General features: G+C 45.5%; 1 protein-coding gene across 1 annotated transcript in view; it reads right to left on the bottom strand.

Annotated features, from left to right (window-relative positions):
- Positions 1-13,318, bottom strand: part of SDF4 (stromal cell derived factor 4) — a 133,365-nt gene that overhangs the window by 47,329 nt on the left and 72,718 nt on the right. Inside the window, exons 4-5 of the mRNA XM_082274059.1 lie at positions 7,008-7,121; positions 356-514 (exon numbers count right to left, since the gene is read on the bottom strand). Coding sequence (XP_082130185.1) covers positions 356-514; positions 7,008-7,121 — 273 coding nt within the window. The remainder of the gene's footprint in view (positions 1-355; positions 515-7,007; positions 7,122-13,318) is intronic.

The raw sequence follows: 13,318 nt of genomic DNA, 5'->3' as shown, positions 1-13,318 counted from the left end.
ACCGACAATTTAAATGCCTCCTCTAACACTAATTTACACTAGTAGGCTTCAGTGAGCCCAACCGCCAATTTCTTGCCTTCATTATTTTCTAATAATCTTCAGGGTGCCCACATGAAAATTAGTGAAATACAATGAGGATGATTTACGGAAACTGGAGAGTGCAAAATCTTGTACAGCTGTGCACGCTAGCAAATCAGCTTCTAACTTCAGCTTGTTCAATTAAGCTTTGACATAAAAAAAACCTGGAAGTTGATTGGATTACTTTGCAGAGCTGCACCATATTCTGCACTCCCCAGTTTTAGTAAATCAACCACGTTTCCAGAAAATTTTGTATTTTTTAAAACAAGGTACTTACCTAGGTCCCGAACTATTTCTTTCACCATGAATTTGAGCATTCCTCGGCTATGTTCAGGGTGCAAGAAGGCTAGAAATTCCTGTTCATTCAAAACTTGATCAGCTGGTGGGTTATCTGCTTGGAACCAACGGTCCTTGAGGTTTTCCAGGACTTCTTGTGCTGTGAGAGAATTGATAAATGTAAGTCAAAGTGCCTGCCAACTACAGAAAACATTAATATAATGGGCATGCTACAAATTCTGCATGTACTGCAAGGTATTCGAGTAAGGGTTCTTCATCTGTGGTCCATGTATGGGTTTCAGTGGATCCATGAGGGTCAGATAAAATACACCTTGGACGGCGACCATCATAACTCGGAAAATGACCTAACCCGTAACTGCAGCCCCTTAGCATGTGGCAAAAAACACAAATAATACAAATATAAAATATGAAGGAGGTGCTGTTACACAATATAAATAGACATCAATGGTTATTTTTACTGATTGAAAACGTATTTTAAAATATTGTATGTTTATTACTCAAGTTTGTACACTATTGAGTTATTATTTTGATACACACAATAACTGACACATGTATATATATATAAAAAAAAATGTTGTTAAGTAAATGGGATTAATAGTTCATGGTTTACGATTGTGTAAAGGATTTTTAACTATTTTTTGTATGCACACAGGCATGGTGAGAACCATTGATGTCTAGATTGTGTAACAGTGCATACTTTATATTTTCAGATAAAAACTAACATTTAAATGGTTTCTCATTGAAAGGAATTAAGGAAAACACAACCTGACACAGCTTACATATAGGGAAAGGGGGGTGCAGGAAAAGGGAGGGAAAGGAGGGGGGAGGGAAAGGAGGGAGGAGAGGGGGGGGAGGGAAAGGAGGGAGGAGAGGGGGGGGAGGGAAAGGAGGGAGGAGAGGGGGGGGAGGGAAAGGAGGGAGGAGGGGGGGGGGAGGAGGGAGGAGAGGGGGGGAGGGAAAGGAGGGAGGAGAGGGGGGGGGAGGGAAAGGAGGAGAGGGGGGGGGGGGGAGGGAAAGGAGGAGAGGGGGGGGGGGGAGGGAGGGAGAGCGAGAACGAGAGCGAGAGCGAGAGAGAGGTGTGCAAGAGAGGATCTGATTGAAAGCAGCAAGAGCCAATGGCTTCTGCTGAGGCCTCTATGTCCTGCAAGAGGAAGAGGGGAAGGTGCTGCTGCAGACGAGCACAGCACTGAATTGAGAGATGACAAAGTATTTAGAGTGGTGGGTGTTGCAAAACAACTACTGGGACATTTTTTTACCCTAATTCAGAGAATTTGTCAAGGTAAAAAATTTTGACTTCAAAACCACTTTAAGTCCTGTAAGTTGCGCGGTGGAGCCTTCATGGATTAAACTTCTTCTTCTAGCACATCTCAAAGATGCTCCATTGGATTGAGAACTGGAGAATTGAGGCCAAGTCACCGTCTCAAACTCGTGTTCCTCAAACCATTTTTTCCGTGTGGCAGGGTGCATTATCCTTATGGAAAAGGCTACTGCCCCAAGGGAATACCATTTCCATGAAGGTGTGTACCTGGTCAGCAACAAAATTTAGGGAGCTGGTATGTGTCAAATTAAATTCACATAAATGGCAGCATCCAAGGTTTCCCAGCAGAACATTGAGCAAAGGGTCACACTGCCCTTGTCTGATTGCTTTCTTCCCATACTACATCTTGGTATCATCTCTTCCCCAGGTAAATGACAAACATGCACCAGGCCACCCACATGAAGTAAAAGAAAATGTGATTCATCAGACCAGGACACCTTATTCAATTGCTCCATGGTCCAGTTCTGACACTCAAGCCCATGGTAGGTGCATTTGAATGTGAACATGGGTCAAGCATGGGCACCCTGACTGGTCTGCGGCTACTGTGATGCCCATTTTTTCTGCTTTCAACAAATCAACTTCCGTGACATGTTTACTTGCTGATTAATATATTCCACCCACTTTCAGATTTGGAAAAGTAGGAAGGGAGAAGCACCCAGTGTTCGAAAAAAATTGTGGATCTGAAAGTAGGTTAAAAGGGTATTTATTGGTAATATCGACAAGTACTGTACATCAAAGCCAATGTGTTTTGGGGGAAAGGACTCCCCCTGAGTGCACTTCTGCCATTCTGTCAGTAATGCCCTCTGATACCTTGCAAATATTTATCCAGCTTGGGAGCCTTTCCCCATAGAAATAGCATGCAACAGCAAGGGGGGGGGGGGGGGGCGTCTTGGGTCCTTTCCCCTGAAACGCATTGGATTTTGATGTACTTGTCAATATTACCAATAAATACGTTTTAACCCACATTCAAATCCACGTTCTATTGGACACCAGGAGCTCCTCACTTCCTACTTTTCAAAGACTACAAGTGGAAACTACCATAAGGCCGTACCAAAATTGCAGCAGCCCAAACCCCAAGAGATTTCATTGCCATCACTTAAGACTGGGCGTAACCTACAGGAGGGATTCCTTCCTACTTGCCCCCCACAACCACCCATCCAGGACCAGTGACTGATTCAGTCAGTCCAACACAGTCTCCGGCACAAACGAGATGCCGACTTTCAGATGCCATTGTAATGAGATAATCCTGTTTATTTACTTGTCAGTGGTCATAAAGTCATGGCTGATCAGTGTTATTAGTAACAGGGTCAGCTATCCTGCTACATAAAGCAAATTCTTCCTCAAGCTGGCTCTATTTTTATGTGCGTCTAAATAAAACCAAGCCTATCTAACTACACTTGCTCACAGTAAGCCACAGCTCCTTTTGCAGCAGTGTGTACTATTTAAAAGTGGACTCCTTCTCTAAGACTGGTGAACCCCAGTCTGACGCTGTTCTCCCGAAACATTAGAAATGTTAAGCCGAGAGCAATCCAGAATGAAGTTCTAATAAAGTGAGGTGGGTCTGCAGCTTATATTCTTAAAATGGAGATTTACCCATCGATTCCTATCAAGCAGGTGGGAGTCAAATAAAACCTTAAGAGTAATATTTGTGTGACTAATGCTTCCCCATCCCATTCAAATTTTAGAAAAGTTTTGGCTGTATTTATGCTTTAAGCAAAAACAGCACATAGATTTCGTGTAGGAGACAGGATTGATCTATAAAATGAATGCTCTTTAATAAACCCCTTTATATCAGATGCTTCTGAAAAAAACCCACAGCAATGGGAACAGAACTCTTCAAAAAGAATTATAAACCCACACCTTTTACTGCTTTCCCTTCTCTTTAAACACAAGGCTGAAGAGATTTAGCTTTGTGTCTGAGTTGTCGTTACACAAAGTGCATGAAATGAAAATGAAGCAAACATGTTAAAAAAGGTTTTCAACACCATACAGCCAAAGAAATCAAGTGGTTGGTGACAAAGACTTCCTAACAAATCCTCTGCCTTCAAAAAGGCACTTCAACTAAAAAAAAAAAAGTCCTAACAACTTATGATAAAAACAACTTTCCCCATGTGCCATATATTTTTTTTAGAAAGATGTGCTTTTTGTAAACATACAGCAAAATTTGTAAGTGTGAGACTGCAGTGTGGCAAGACAAAAAAAGGTTTAGAATTTGCTTGCTTACTTTAATGTAACATGCGCTGATAATTCGAATGCAAAAGTGTACATAAAAAATTATCGAGATAGCCCACTTAGTTGTGGACTAGAAGATTACGCCATCTTGCTTGCATCCTGCATGCCGTGTGCTTGCCTGCCATCCACGCATACAACCTCTGGCATATTTTTCTGCCTGCAACCTCTGCAATAAGGGAAGCGGAGATGTGCATGGAGTGGATATACACACACACACATATTATATATATATATATATATATATAAATAAATAAATAAATAATATATACACACACACTGGAAATTTTTTATTTGTACACTGGTTTTGCGTATTACGACAAACACTCCTGAGCACTGCTGAACTCTGCACTATATAAACCTTACATTACACACCTATGGCCAAATTGTTTTGTATCTCAAAAGCTGCTGGTTGCTAAGCACTCACTGATTATTTTAGGAAGTTCTTTTCTTAAGGTAGGTTAAAAAGCACATGTAATGGGAGAGATTTTTTTACAAAAAAAATAAATAAATAACCCCTTGTAGCCTAAGCCTTTTTCTGACATATGTTGCTAACTTGTAGCCTAAGCGCCGGTTCACATTACCGCGACGCTACTTGCAGGGGCGACCTCCGAGATCGCGGTGCGAGCAGCGCGCCGCGACCTCGGAGCGGCCGCCACGGACTTCATAACATTGAAGTCTATGGCGGTCGCCTCCTGGTCGCCCCAAAGAAGCTCCGGACCCTTTTTCTAGGTCGGAGCGACTTGTGTCGCTCCTATTAGAACGGGTCCGCAGCTTCCCTATGGGAGGCGACCTGCGGCGACCTGTGAGGCGACCAGGTCGCCTCACAGGTCGCCCCAGTGTGAACCGGCACTAAGCCTTTTTCTGTTTTTTTGCTAGAAAATAACTTAGAACCCCTAAACATTACATATTTTTTAGCAGAGACCCTAGAGAATAAAATGGCGATCGTTGCAATATTTTAGATCACACGGTAATTGAGCAAGGCGGTCGTTCAAATGCAATTTTTTTGGGAAGAAATACACTTTCATGAAACAAAACAGTAAAGTTAGCCCATTTTTTTTGTATAATGTGAAAGATGAAGTTACGCAGAGTAAATAGATATCTAACATGTCATGCTTTAAAATTGCGCACACTCGTGCAATGGCAACAAACGCTGGTACTTGAAAATCTTCGTAGGCGTCGCTTTAAAAAATGTTAACGTTACCTGTTAAGCTGCAGAGGTCTTGTGCTAGAATTATTTCTCTAACAATCCCAGCAATACCTCATGTGTGGTTTGAACACTGTTTACACATGCGGGCGCGACTTGCGTATGCGGTTGGTTTTGCCCCCAAGCACGGAGCACTTTAAATTTTTCCTTAAAGATTTTATTTCGTTATTTTTTTACACTGAACCTTAAAAAAAAAAAAAAAAAATTTTGATCATTTTTATTGCTGTCACAAGGAATGTAAACATCCCTTGTGACAGTAACAGGCAGTGACAGGTACTCTTATGGAAAGATCTGGGGCCAGGTTTCGCTGTTTTGAATGCTCCCTCTTTTTTTTTTTGCAATCTGGCGTCTTTAAGGCTTCAGTACCTGGGAGTGATGTCAGGACATCGCTTCTGGGTTTTTATATCGGAGACCCGATCAAAGCTGAATCCAGCTTGTGCGGGTCTTCGACCAGCTGGTGGAGGGAATGCATAGTTTAGCCGATACTGACCCCAAGGAGCCACCAGTGCGTCTGTGAGAGGATCCTTCGACCTGGCAACAAACCTCTAGACCTTCTTGTCCCTCACCGAACACACAGAGGGTGAAACACCTCCGGATGCAGGGACCACTCACCCTGATCCAACACCTGACGACTCAGGTAAACGCTTGCCAGTTGTCCACACCTGGGATGTGCACAGCAGAGAGAGCTGGAACAAACTTCTCCGCCCAATCCAGAATCTCAGCCACCTCCCGGGCTGCCAAGACACTCTTGGTGACCCCTTGATTGATGTACAAGGGCCGTGGCATTGTCCGATTGAATCCGGACCAGGCAACTTTGCAGATTTGTCCAATGACTCAGACAAAGCTTTATCGCCCTGAGCTCCAAGATATTTATCGGCAGCTTGGACTCTTCCACTGTCCAAGATCCCTGGCGCAGAGCCTCCCCAGCCTGACAGGCTGGTGTCCATGGTCACCACCGTCCAATACAACGGAAGGAAGGACTTGGCTTGGCGTAGTGCTGATGGGTGAAGCCACCAAAGTAGTAAAAATTAAATAGCTAAGACCAAAGTCCCAGCAGGGAACTAGGTCCTACTCCTAAACTATGCAGAAAAACTGAGGGCTGTAGTAGAGTGTGTGGGGTTATGCCTGCAGGGACTGCCCCATAGGCCTGGTGAAGTTTTTTTCCTGCTTAGTGTCCTACTCCTGTAGGGGGCAGCATAACCCAGTGGTCAAGATTTGAAGCTGCGTCTGTCAATGAACGATTGAGAAAACACAGTGGTTTACTATGGCATTAATGCATTCTCTGGGGAGCAGAGAAGGGGAGCACTCTGAGAAGAGCCAAGACCTTTGGCAGGGGACCCCAGATGAGGAGGATCAGGCTGCTCTGTGCAAAAACACTGCACACAGCAGGCAAGTATGACATGTTACTTTAGAAATAAAAAAAAAATTAAACCTTTACAAATCACTTACATACATACATCCAAGATCCACAAACACTAACACAGTGTGGCCATAGTGGAGAGACTCAATGACACAGGAATATGGATGTACTAGGTAACAAGAATATAGAAGATATAAGGTAGCTACATTTAGTATGCTTTATCTATGTCTGCATGCTAATCTTCCAGGTAACCAGTTTCTTTCTGCAAAACAAAAACCTACCAGCAGTTTAATCTGCTTTTACCCAAAACAGGTTCTAGTGTGATAGTGGTAGATATGTTGAGCTGGGACAAGCAATAATGGGAATATTCTATGACAAAAGCATTTGATCAATGCTGTATTAACATCCCCCTCCCCCCCAAATGATTCCTACAACAGAAAAGTAAATATGAAATGGAAAGATGAAGAAATTGCATTGTAATAAATTAATACATGATAAAAAAAAGAGAGGAAACATACTCTCTTCATCAATCTTTAATTCCTCATTGTTCTTTACTTTTTCTGCAACCTCTTCTTCATTGAAACCCTTGCTGGCGAGAAACTTGATCTTATACTCATCCCAAGACACATGTCCTGCAAACGAAACAATGTGAGGTTTAACAAAGGGCATTCAACCATTTAGAAAAAAGACAGTCACACATTGAGGTGTATTACTCAAAATAAGTAATTCTGCAAATATTTCCAGAGGCATCAAGTGAAATCAGTGAATATGTAATATCCTCCAGATTTAGTATAGAGTAAAGAAATGAGCCACTTTTTTTAAATGAGCCAATTTGGACACCAAGCAATCCAGGGAGACAGCACCGCTCCCCTCCCAGCACACATGTGATTGACAGCCTCAGCTGTGCATGTTTCCCTAGGAGACTGTGTAGAGGAGGGTGTGCCCATTCCCTTCACTCAGGTCTCAGATTACACTCAGCTCCCTGCTCAATGCTGTGCAGTGTGTGACATCAGATCCCGCAGCTCAGAAATGCTGTGTAAACTGTGCACTTTGAATGGCTGTAGGAGAGAAGACTGCAGATAACATGGTACAGCTTATGTAGGAGGATTGTTTCATCTCTGTGTACGTATCACCTGAGTCTAATCACTTCATCGGGTATATGTAGAGTTTATAGCCACTTTAAGACCCCATTCACACTAGAACACACAACATCAGGCACATGCAATGGACTGCAGCAAAGTAGGTCAAGGACGTTTTTTCAAGCATCAAGACTTGCACATTCTGCTTACTGTGTGCTTTTTTTTTGTACACATGTACACTTTTGTCACATTTTCCCCCAAAAAGAGGGTCCTACACCAATAAAAACTATGTGTCTGCTTGCAGCGTTTGGGATACTATTAACTTGAAGCACAAGCATGGTCTGTGTTTTTTGTGTTTCTCATGAACACATGTACAAGTTTGCATGCGTTAATGAAATGCAATTGTGTAAATGCAGTCTACAGCTAAACTCCACAATTTATAACGATTGTCTGAATACAAGAGTCATGTGTGTTCTTCCTTGAATCTTGGTGTGCTTTGTGTATCTTCCAGATCTGTAAAGTAATCCAGTGTGAAACTTTGCCCCTGTACAGGAGCCTCCCGTAATCAGGACTGATAACTGCTGCTCCTGACTTGTGCAGGGTGACTGGTGTTGTAAGCCACCCCCCCGTCCCCCCTTGTAGTTTTCTGTATTCTGTGGTGGGTAGGGCCTGCCGGGTTCCTCTTACAGCTCTACTCTCTGCACAGCTTGGGTACAATGTAGTAATAATGTCACTGCTAATTTACAAGGTAATATCTGGATTTGCAAATGCATTTCGTGCTCGGAAAATGGATTCATACCCTATGTGGGCAATGATTAATATAATTAAGGTAATGTTTTTGTGCCTGTAGTTTAGCTTTGAAATGACAGTGTTGGCTTACTCAAGCTGGGCAAAAGAAACAAGTTAATTTTAATGCCACATACTTGGCATGCTTTCACTCCCACCTAGTGTATTCAGTCTGAGTTAGCTTTAAATCTATTTTTTTGTATAATCTTTATTTAAATTTCAAAATGCAAACATGAAAACAAACAGAAAGGCAAAGGAAATAGATCAACAAGATACATAAGGAAGCGTACCCCGCAAGGGTACAATATAGTGCATCGTGAGGGTTTGGAGGCCGTTGCAACTAGGAAACAAAAAGAGCCTTAAGCATAGCAACTAGGTAGAATGAGTAAGGGCGATGGCCCTCTCAGGCAACGTTTGAACACATCTATCATCATTATAAGTGCTATGCACAGCAAGGGTAGGTCAGGAAGAGACTGGGAGCCAAGACCAGAAAACGGAGAAAGAAGGGGAGGGGAGGAGGACGTGGGGGGGGGGGGGGGAAGAGGAAAAGGGCAGAGAGGAGCGGGGCAGAAAGTCGAAGAAGAAAGACAGAGGGGTGGGAAGAGGTGAGTCCAGAGGTCATAAAGCAATACCATGATAAAAGATATACAACAACAAGGCAGCATCATTTCAACACTGTCTAATTCAACATGTGTCCATGGCTAGAGTCTGTCACACAGCAGGGTCAGCCACCGGCACAGAGCCGCCCGCACCCGAGGCCATATAGGCTATACACACTGCCCATGTCATGTAAAATTTGTCATAACGGTCCTTACACCGGGCCATCCACTCCTCAGCCGCCATAATAGTATTCAACAGTGAAATCCAAGCCGCCCTATCAGGCACCCTAGTCTGTTTCTAGAACACCGGGACCAGGCGACGAGCAGCGTTTAACAAATGCGGCAGAACACTTTTCCTATATCTGCTAAGAGGGATGGAGGGCACGTGCAGGAGGAAGTAACGTGGTTCATCAGGGACATCCACGTCCAGGATCGCCAAGATCTGTGCCCGAATGTCTACACAGAATGGCCACAGGAGCGGGCACCCCCACCAGATGTGGAGGAAGGTGCCCCTGTCCCCGCCAGCAGCGGTCCGAGGCACCGGGGAAGATCTGCGCGAGTCGGGAGGTCACCCTGTACCACCTCGTCAGTAATTTATAACTGTTTTCCTGCATCTTAGTATCCACCGTGCTAGAGTGGGTCAGTTGGTATATATGGGTCAGCTGTTGTTCAGAAAAGGTGCACTGCAAGTCTCTCTCCCACTCTCTCACAAATAAGGGCTTGGACACCTGGTCCGAAGGGCTAAGAAGTTGGTACAGCAGCGTAATGGAATGCTGGATCGGGTCCTTGGAGATGCAGAGCTTCTCATAGGGGGACATCTGCGTCGGAGAACGGATCACCCCCAACTTAGGAAGAAGGAAGTGAGTCAGTTGGCGATAACGCCACAGGTAACTCCCGTAATGCTCCCTGAGCTCCGAGAGCATCTTCCCTTCCTGTACAAAGCGTCCGCAGCGCGTCTCCCCACCGTGCGCCCACGTCCCAAAGAAGGAAACATCCTCCCCCGGGAGGAACCACGGGAAACCCCCGAGTGGCGCTAGCGGGAAGATCACTGCCGACAGCTGTGATTTGGCATTGACGTCATCCCAGACCCGCAAAGTATGGGTCGTGGATGGGGAGACCCGCGCGGTGAGGCCTCTGTGCTCCCTGGGGAGCCAAGGAGCATGGGCCAGGTTCCTGCCCGCCATATATTTTTCCATAGGAACCCAGAGCTTGTCCCGGACGTGGTGGTGGCAGTCTAGGATTCGCTGCAAAGCAATCGCTTCATAGTATCTCCGAATCACGGGGATCCCCAGGCCACCCGCCCGCTTGGAACGCTGCATGAGGGGAAAAGCCAGGCGAGGATGCTTACTATTCCATACAAAACAGATAAACAGGCTGTTGAGGCTCAAGAAGAAGGACCTGGGTAATCGCACAGGCAGCATCTGTAAGTAGAATAAAATCCGCGGCAGGATGTTCATTTTGAGCACATTCACCCTTCCAATCCATGTCAGCGTCAATTTGGTCCAGTCCGTCAGATCCCTGCGAATCACGTTCAGCAGGGGCACATAATGGAGTCCAAACATGTCAGTGGAACAGTCAGGGAGGTAAACCCAAAGGTACTTAAGCCTTGAGTGGCACCAGGTGAACGGCAGGGAGGACTGCAAGGTCGTGGCCATGTCCGGGGGGACGGAGAGAGGTAGGATCTCTGACTTGTCAAAATTTATTTTGAAGTTGGAAAGTGAGCTCGGACATGAGCACAGGAAGCGACGTCTGAGGTCTGGTGACGTAAAAAAGGACATCATCTGCGTAGGCAGATAATTTGTGCTCCGTGGGGCCCACCGTGACCCCCCCCCCCCCCCCCAATGTCCCGGTTCGCCCTGACTCTCGCCAGAAATGGCTCCAGGATCAGGGCGAAAAGCAGCGGCCAAAGGGGGCAGCCCTGGCGCGTACCGTTGCGGATCGTGAAGGGCAGGGAAAGATACCCCCCTGCCTTCAGATGAGGTGTAGAGCGCAGCCGCTTTAAATCTATTTTAACTTTCCTGGTTTCTCCCTCTTTAAAAAAAAAAAACAAACAAACACATACATTTTCATGACATTCTTTATATTCGACTCAGTGATTTCATCACTGGGTCTATGTGATTCTGTATGCAACTCAGACAGATCATAGCTGGTGGGAGGGGCTGTACATAGCTTTAAGAAAACATCATTGCACCCTAACAATTCCCGCTTTAAGAGCCGTGATGCACTGAGCAGGTAAGTATGACATTTATTTTAACAAAAAATTGGATTTTTGACTTACCGTAAAATTTAATTCTCTGATGTTCATTGACCAATGGGTTATGCTGCCCCTTGCAGGAGGAAGACACTAGGCAGAAAAAAAAACTTCTGGCTACACCATGGGCAGGCCCAGGGGGTATACTCCCTCTTCCCATTCTAGTCACTCAGTTTTGTAACAAGCAGTATCAGAAGAATTATAACTCCACAGAGGGGTGGGTGCTGTGTCCGTCAATGATCAGAGAAATTAATTTTACGGTAAGTCAAAAATCCCAGTTTCTCTTTTGTTCATTGACAGACACAGCTCCTGTCATTCTTGATCATTAGGACATCCCAAAGCAGTGTTAAACATGAGGGGTGGGAAAACCGCAAAAAAAATTCTAAGGCTAAAACAGTAGCCAACCAGGCGACAGAGGCTAAACCAAAACAAAAAAAAAAAAAAAAATAAAAAAAAATACACCCCCAAAGAAGATCAGGTCCTCTTAAAACAGCAGCCTGCAAAACCATGTCCACTTTATAAAACCTTGTAAAAGTGTGCACCGACGACCAAACGTGTCACTGACGTTTAATGATGGAAGATCCGGTAGAGTCTGCCTAAACAGGGAAAGGAGGAACCTGACCCCTGAAGGAATAGGCCGGAACCACCGTCTGTCTGATCCATCTGGAAATGGTCGCAGAGGAAGCGGACAACCCTTTGTGAGGTCCATCCGTGAGCACAAATAGAGGGTCTGACTTCCTGAAAGACTCCGTAGCTGCCAGGTACACCCTAACTGCCTGGACAACATCCAAGGCATGCAAGGCAATTTCCTTCAGATGTTTAGGCCTGGGACACAGGGAAGGCAACACAATGTCTTCATTCAAATGAAAGTCAGATAACACTTTAGGAAGGACTGATGGACAGGGGTGAAGCACCACCTTATCCTTGTGAATCACCAGATAAGGTGAATGACAGGATAACGCTGCCAGTTCTGACACCCTGCGCACAGGGTAAGCAAGGGAATCTCCTGAATATTTTCAAAGGGAGGCTTCTGTAGAGCTGAAAGCACCATATTAAGATCCCAAGGTGGCAAAGGAGCCCGCACTGGAGGAACCAAATGGCGGACGCCCTGAAGAAAAGTACGCACCAGGGAGTGTGTGGCCAAAGGTCATTGGTAAAAGACCGCCAACGCAGATACCTGGCCCCTGATGGTACTCAAGGCCACATTCTGTTCAATCCCCCGATGAAGGAAGGTTAAGATCCGAGCCACCAAGAAGGAGCAAGGATGAGCCCCAAGAGACTCATACCACGCAATGTCTTCCACGTACGACGGTAGATCTTTCTAGAAGTAGATTTCCTAGCTTTTAACAGTGTAGGAATCACAGACTCAGATAAACCTCTATCCTTTAGCCCCTGGCGTTCAAAAGTCAAGTCGCCAAAGCCAGCAAATGTGTAAAGCAGGATAGAAGATCGGTCCTTGGGACAGCAGATCCTCCCTGAGAGGAAGCTTCTAAGGAATGTCCATGACCAGCTGCACCAGATCAGCGTACCAAGCCCGGGGAGGCCAGTCCGAAGCCACTAAGATGACTGGAATCCCTTCTGCCTCGATCCTGCGTAGACGTCTTGGCAGAAGCTTGAGAGAATGGAAGGGGTAAATAAGACAATACTGACCCCGTTGGGCCACCAGTGCGTCTGTGGCATCCGCCAGAAGATCCCTTGAGCAAGCCACAAACCTCTGCACCTTTCTGTTGAGCCAAGACCCAACAGATCCACCTCAGGGGTGCCCCACTGGAGACAGCTGATGAAACACCTCCAGATGAAGGGACCCATCCCCTTAGTCCAACGCCGGCTGACTGAGGTAACCCGCATGCCAATATTCCACCCCGGGAATGTGCACGGCGGAGAAAGCTGGAACTAACCAATCTGCCCACCTTAGAATGCCGGTGTTCCGTGAGAATTACCTACCCTGTGAGAATTACCTACCCCTCGTCACTTCCGGCCAGAAGCATCTGAGCAGCGCAGCAGTGCGCATGCTCAGAGCGCCGGATACCTGATGGCAGAACAGAGGAGCTTACTAGTGCGCATGCGCACTAGTATAAAACGATCACGGTGTACCGTGAAAAAAACCTACCGAC

The sequence above is a fragment of the Pelophylax lessonae genome (genome assembly GCF_965119305.1).
Source record: "Pelophylax lessonae genome assembly, chromosome: 12".
Taxonomy (NCBI): domain Eukaryota; kingdom Metazoa; phylum Chordata; class Amphibia; order Anura; family Ranidae; genus Pelophylax; species Pelophylax lessonae.
The sequence above is the reverse complement of the archived record's forward strand: the minus strand, read 5'-3'. Positions and strand labels throughout refer to the sequence as shown.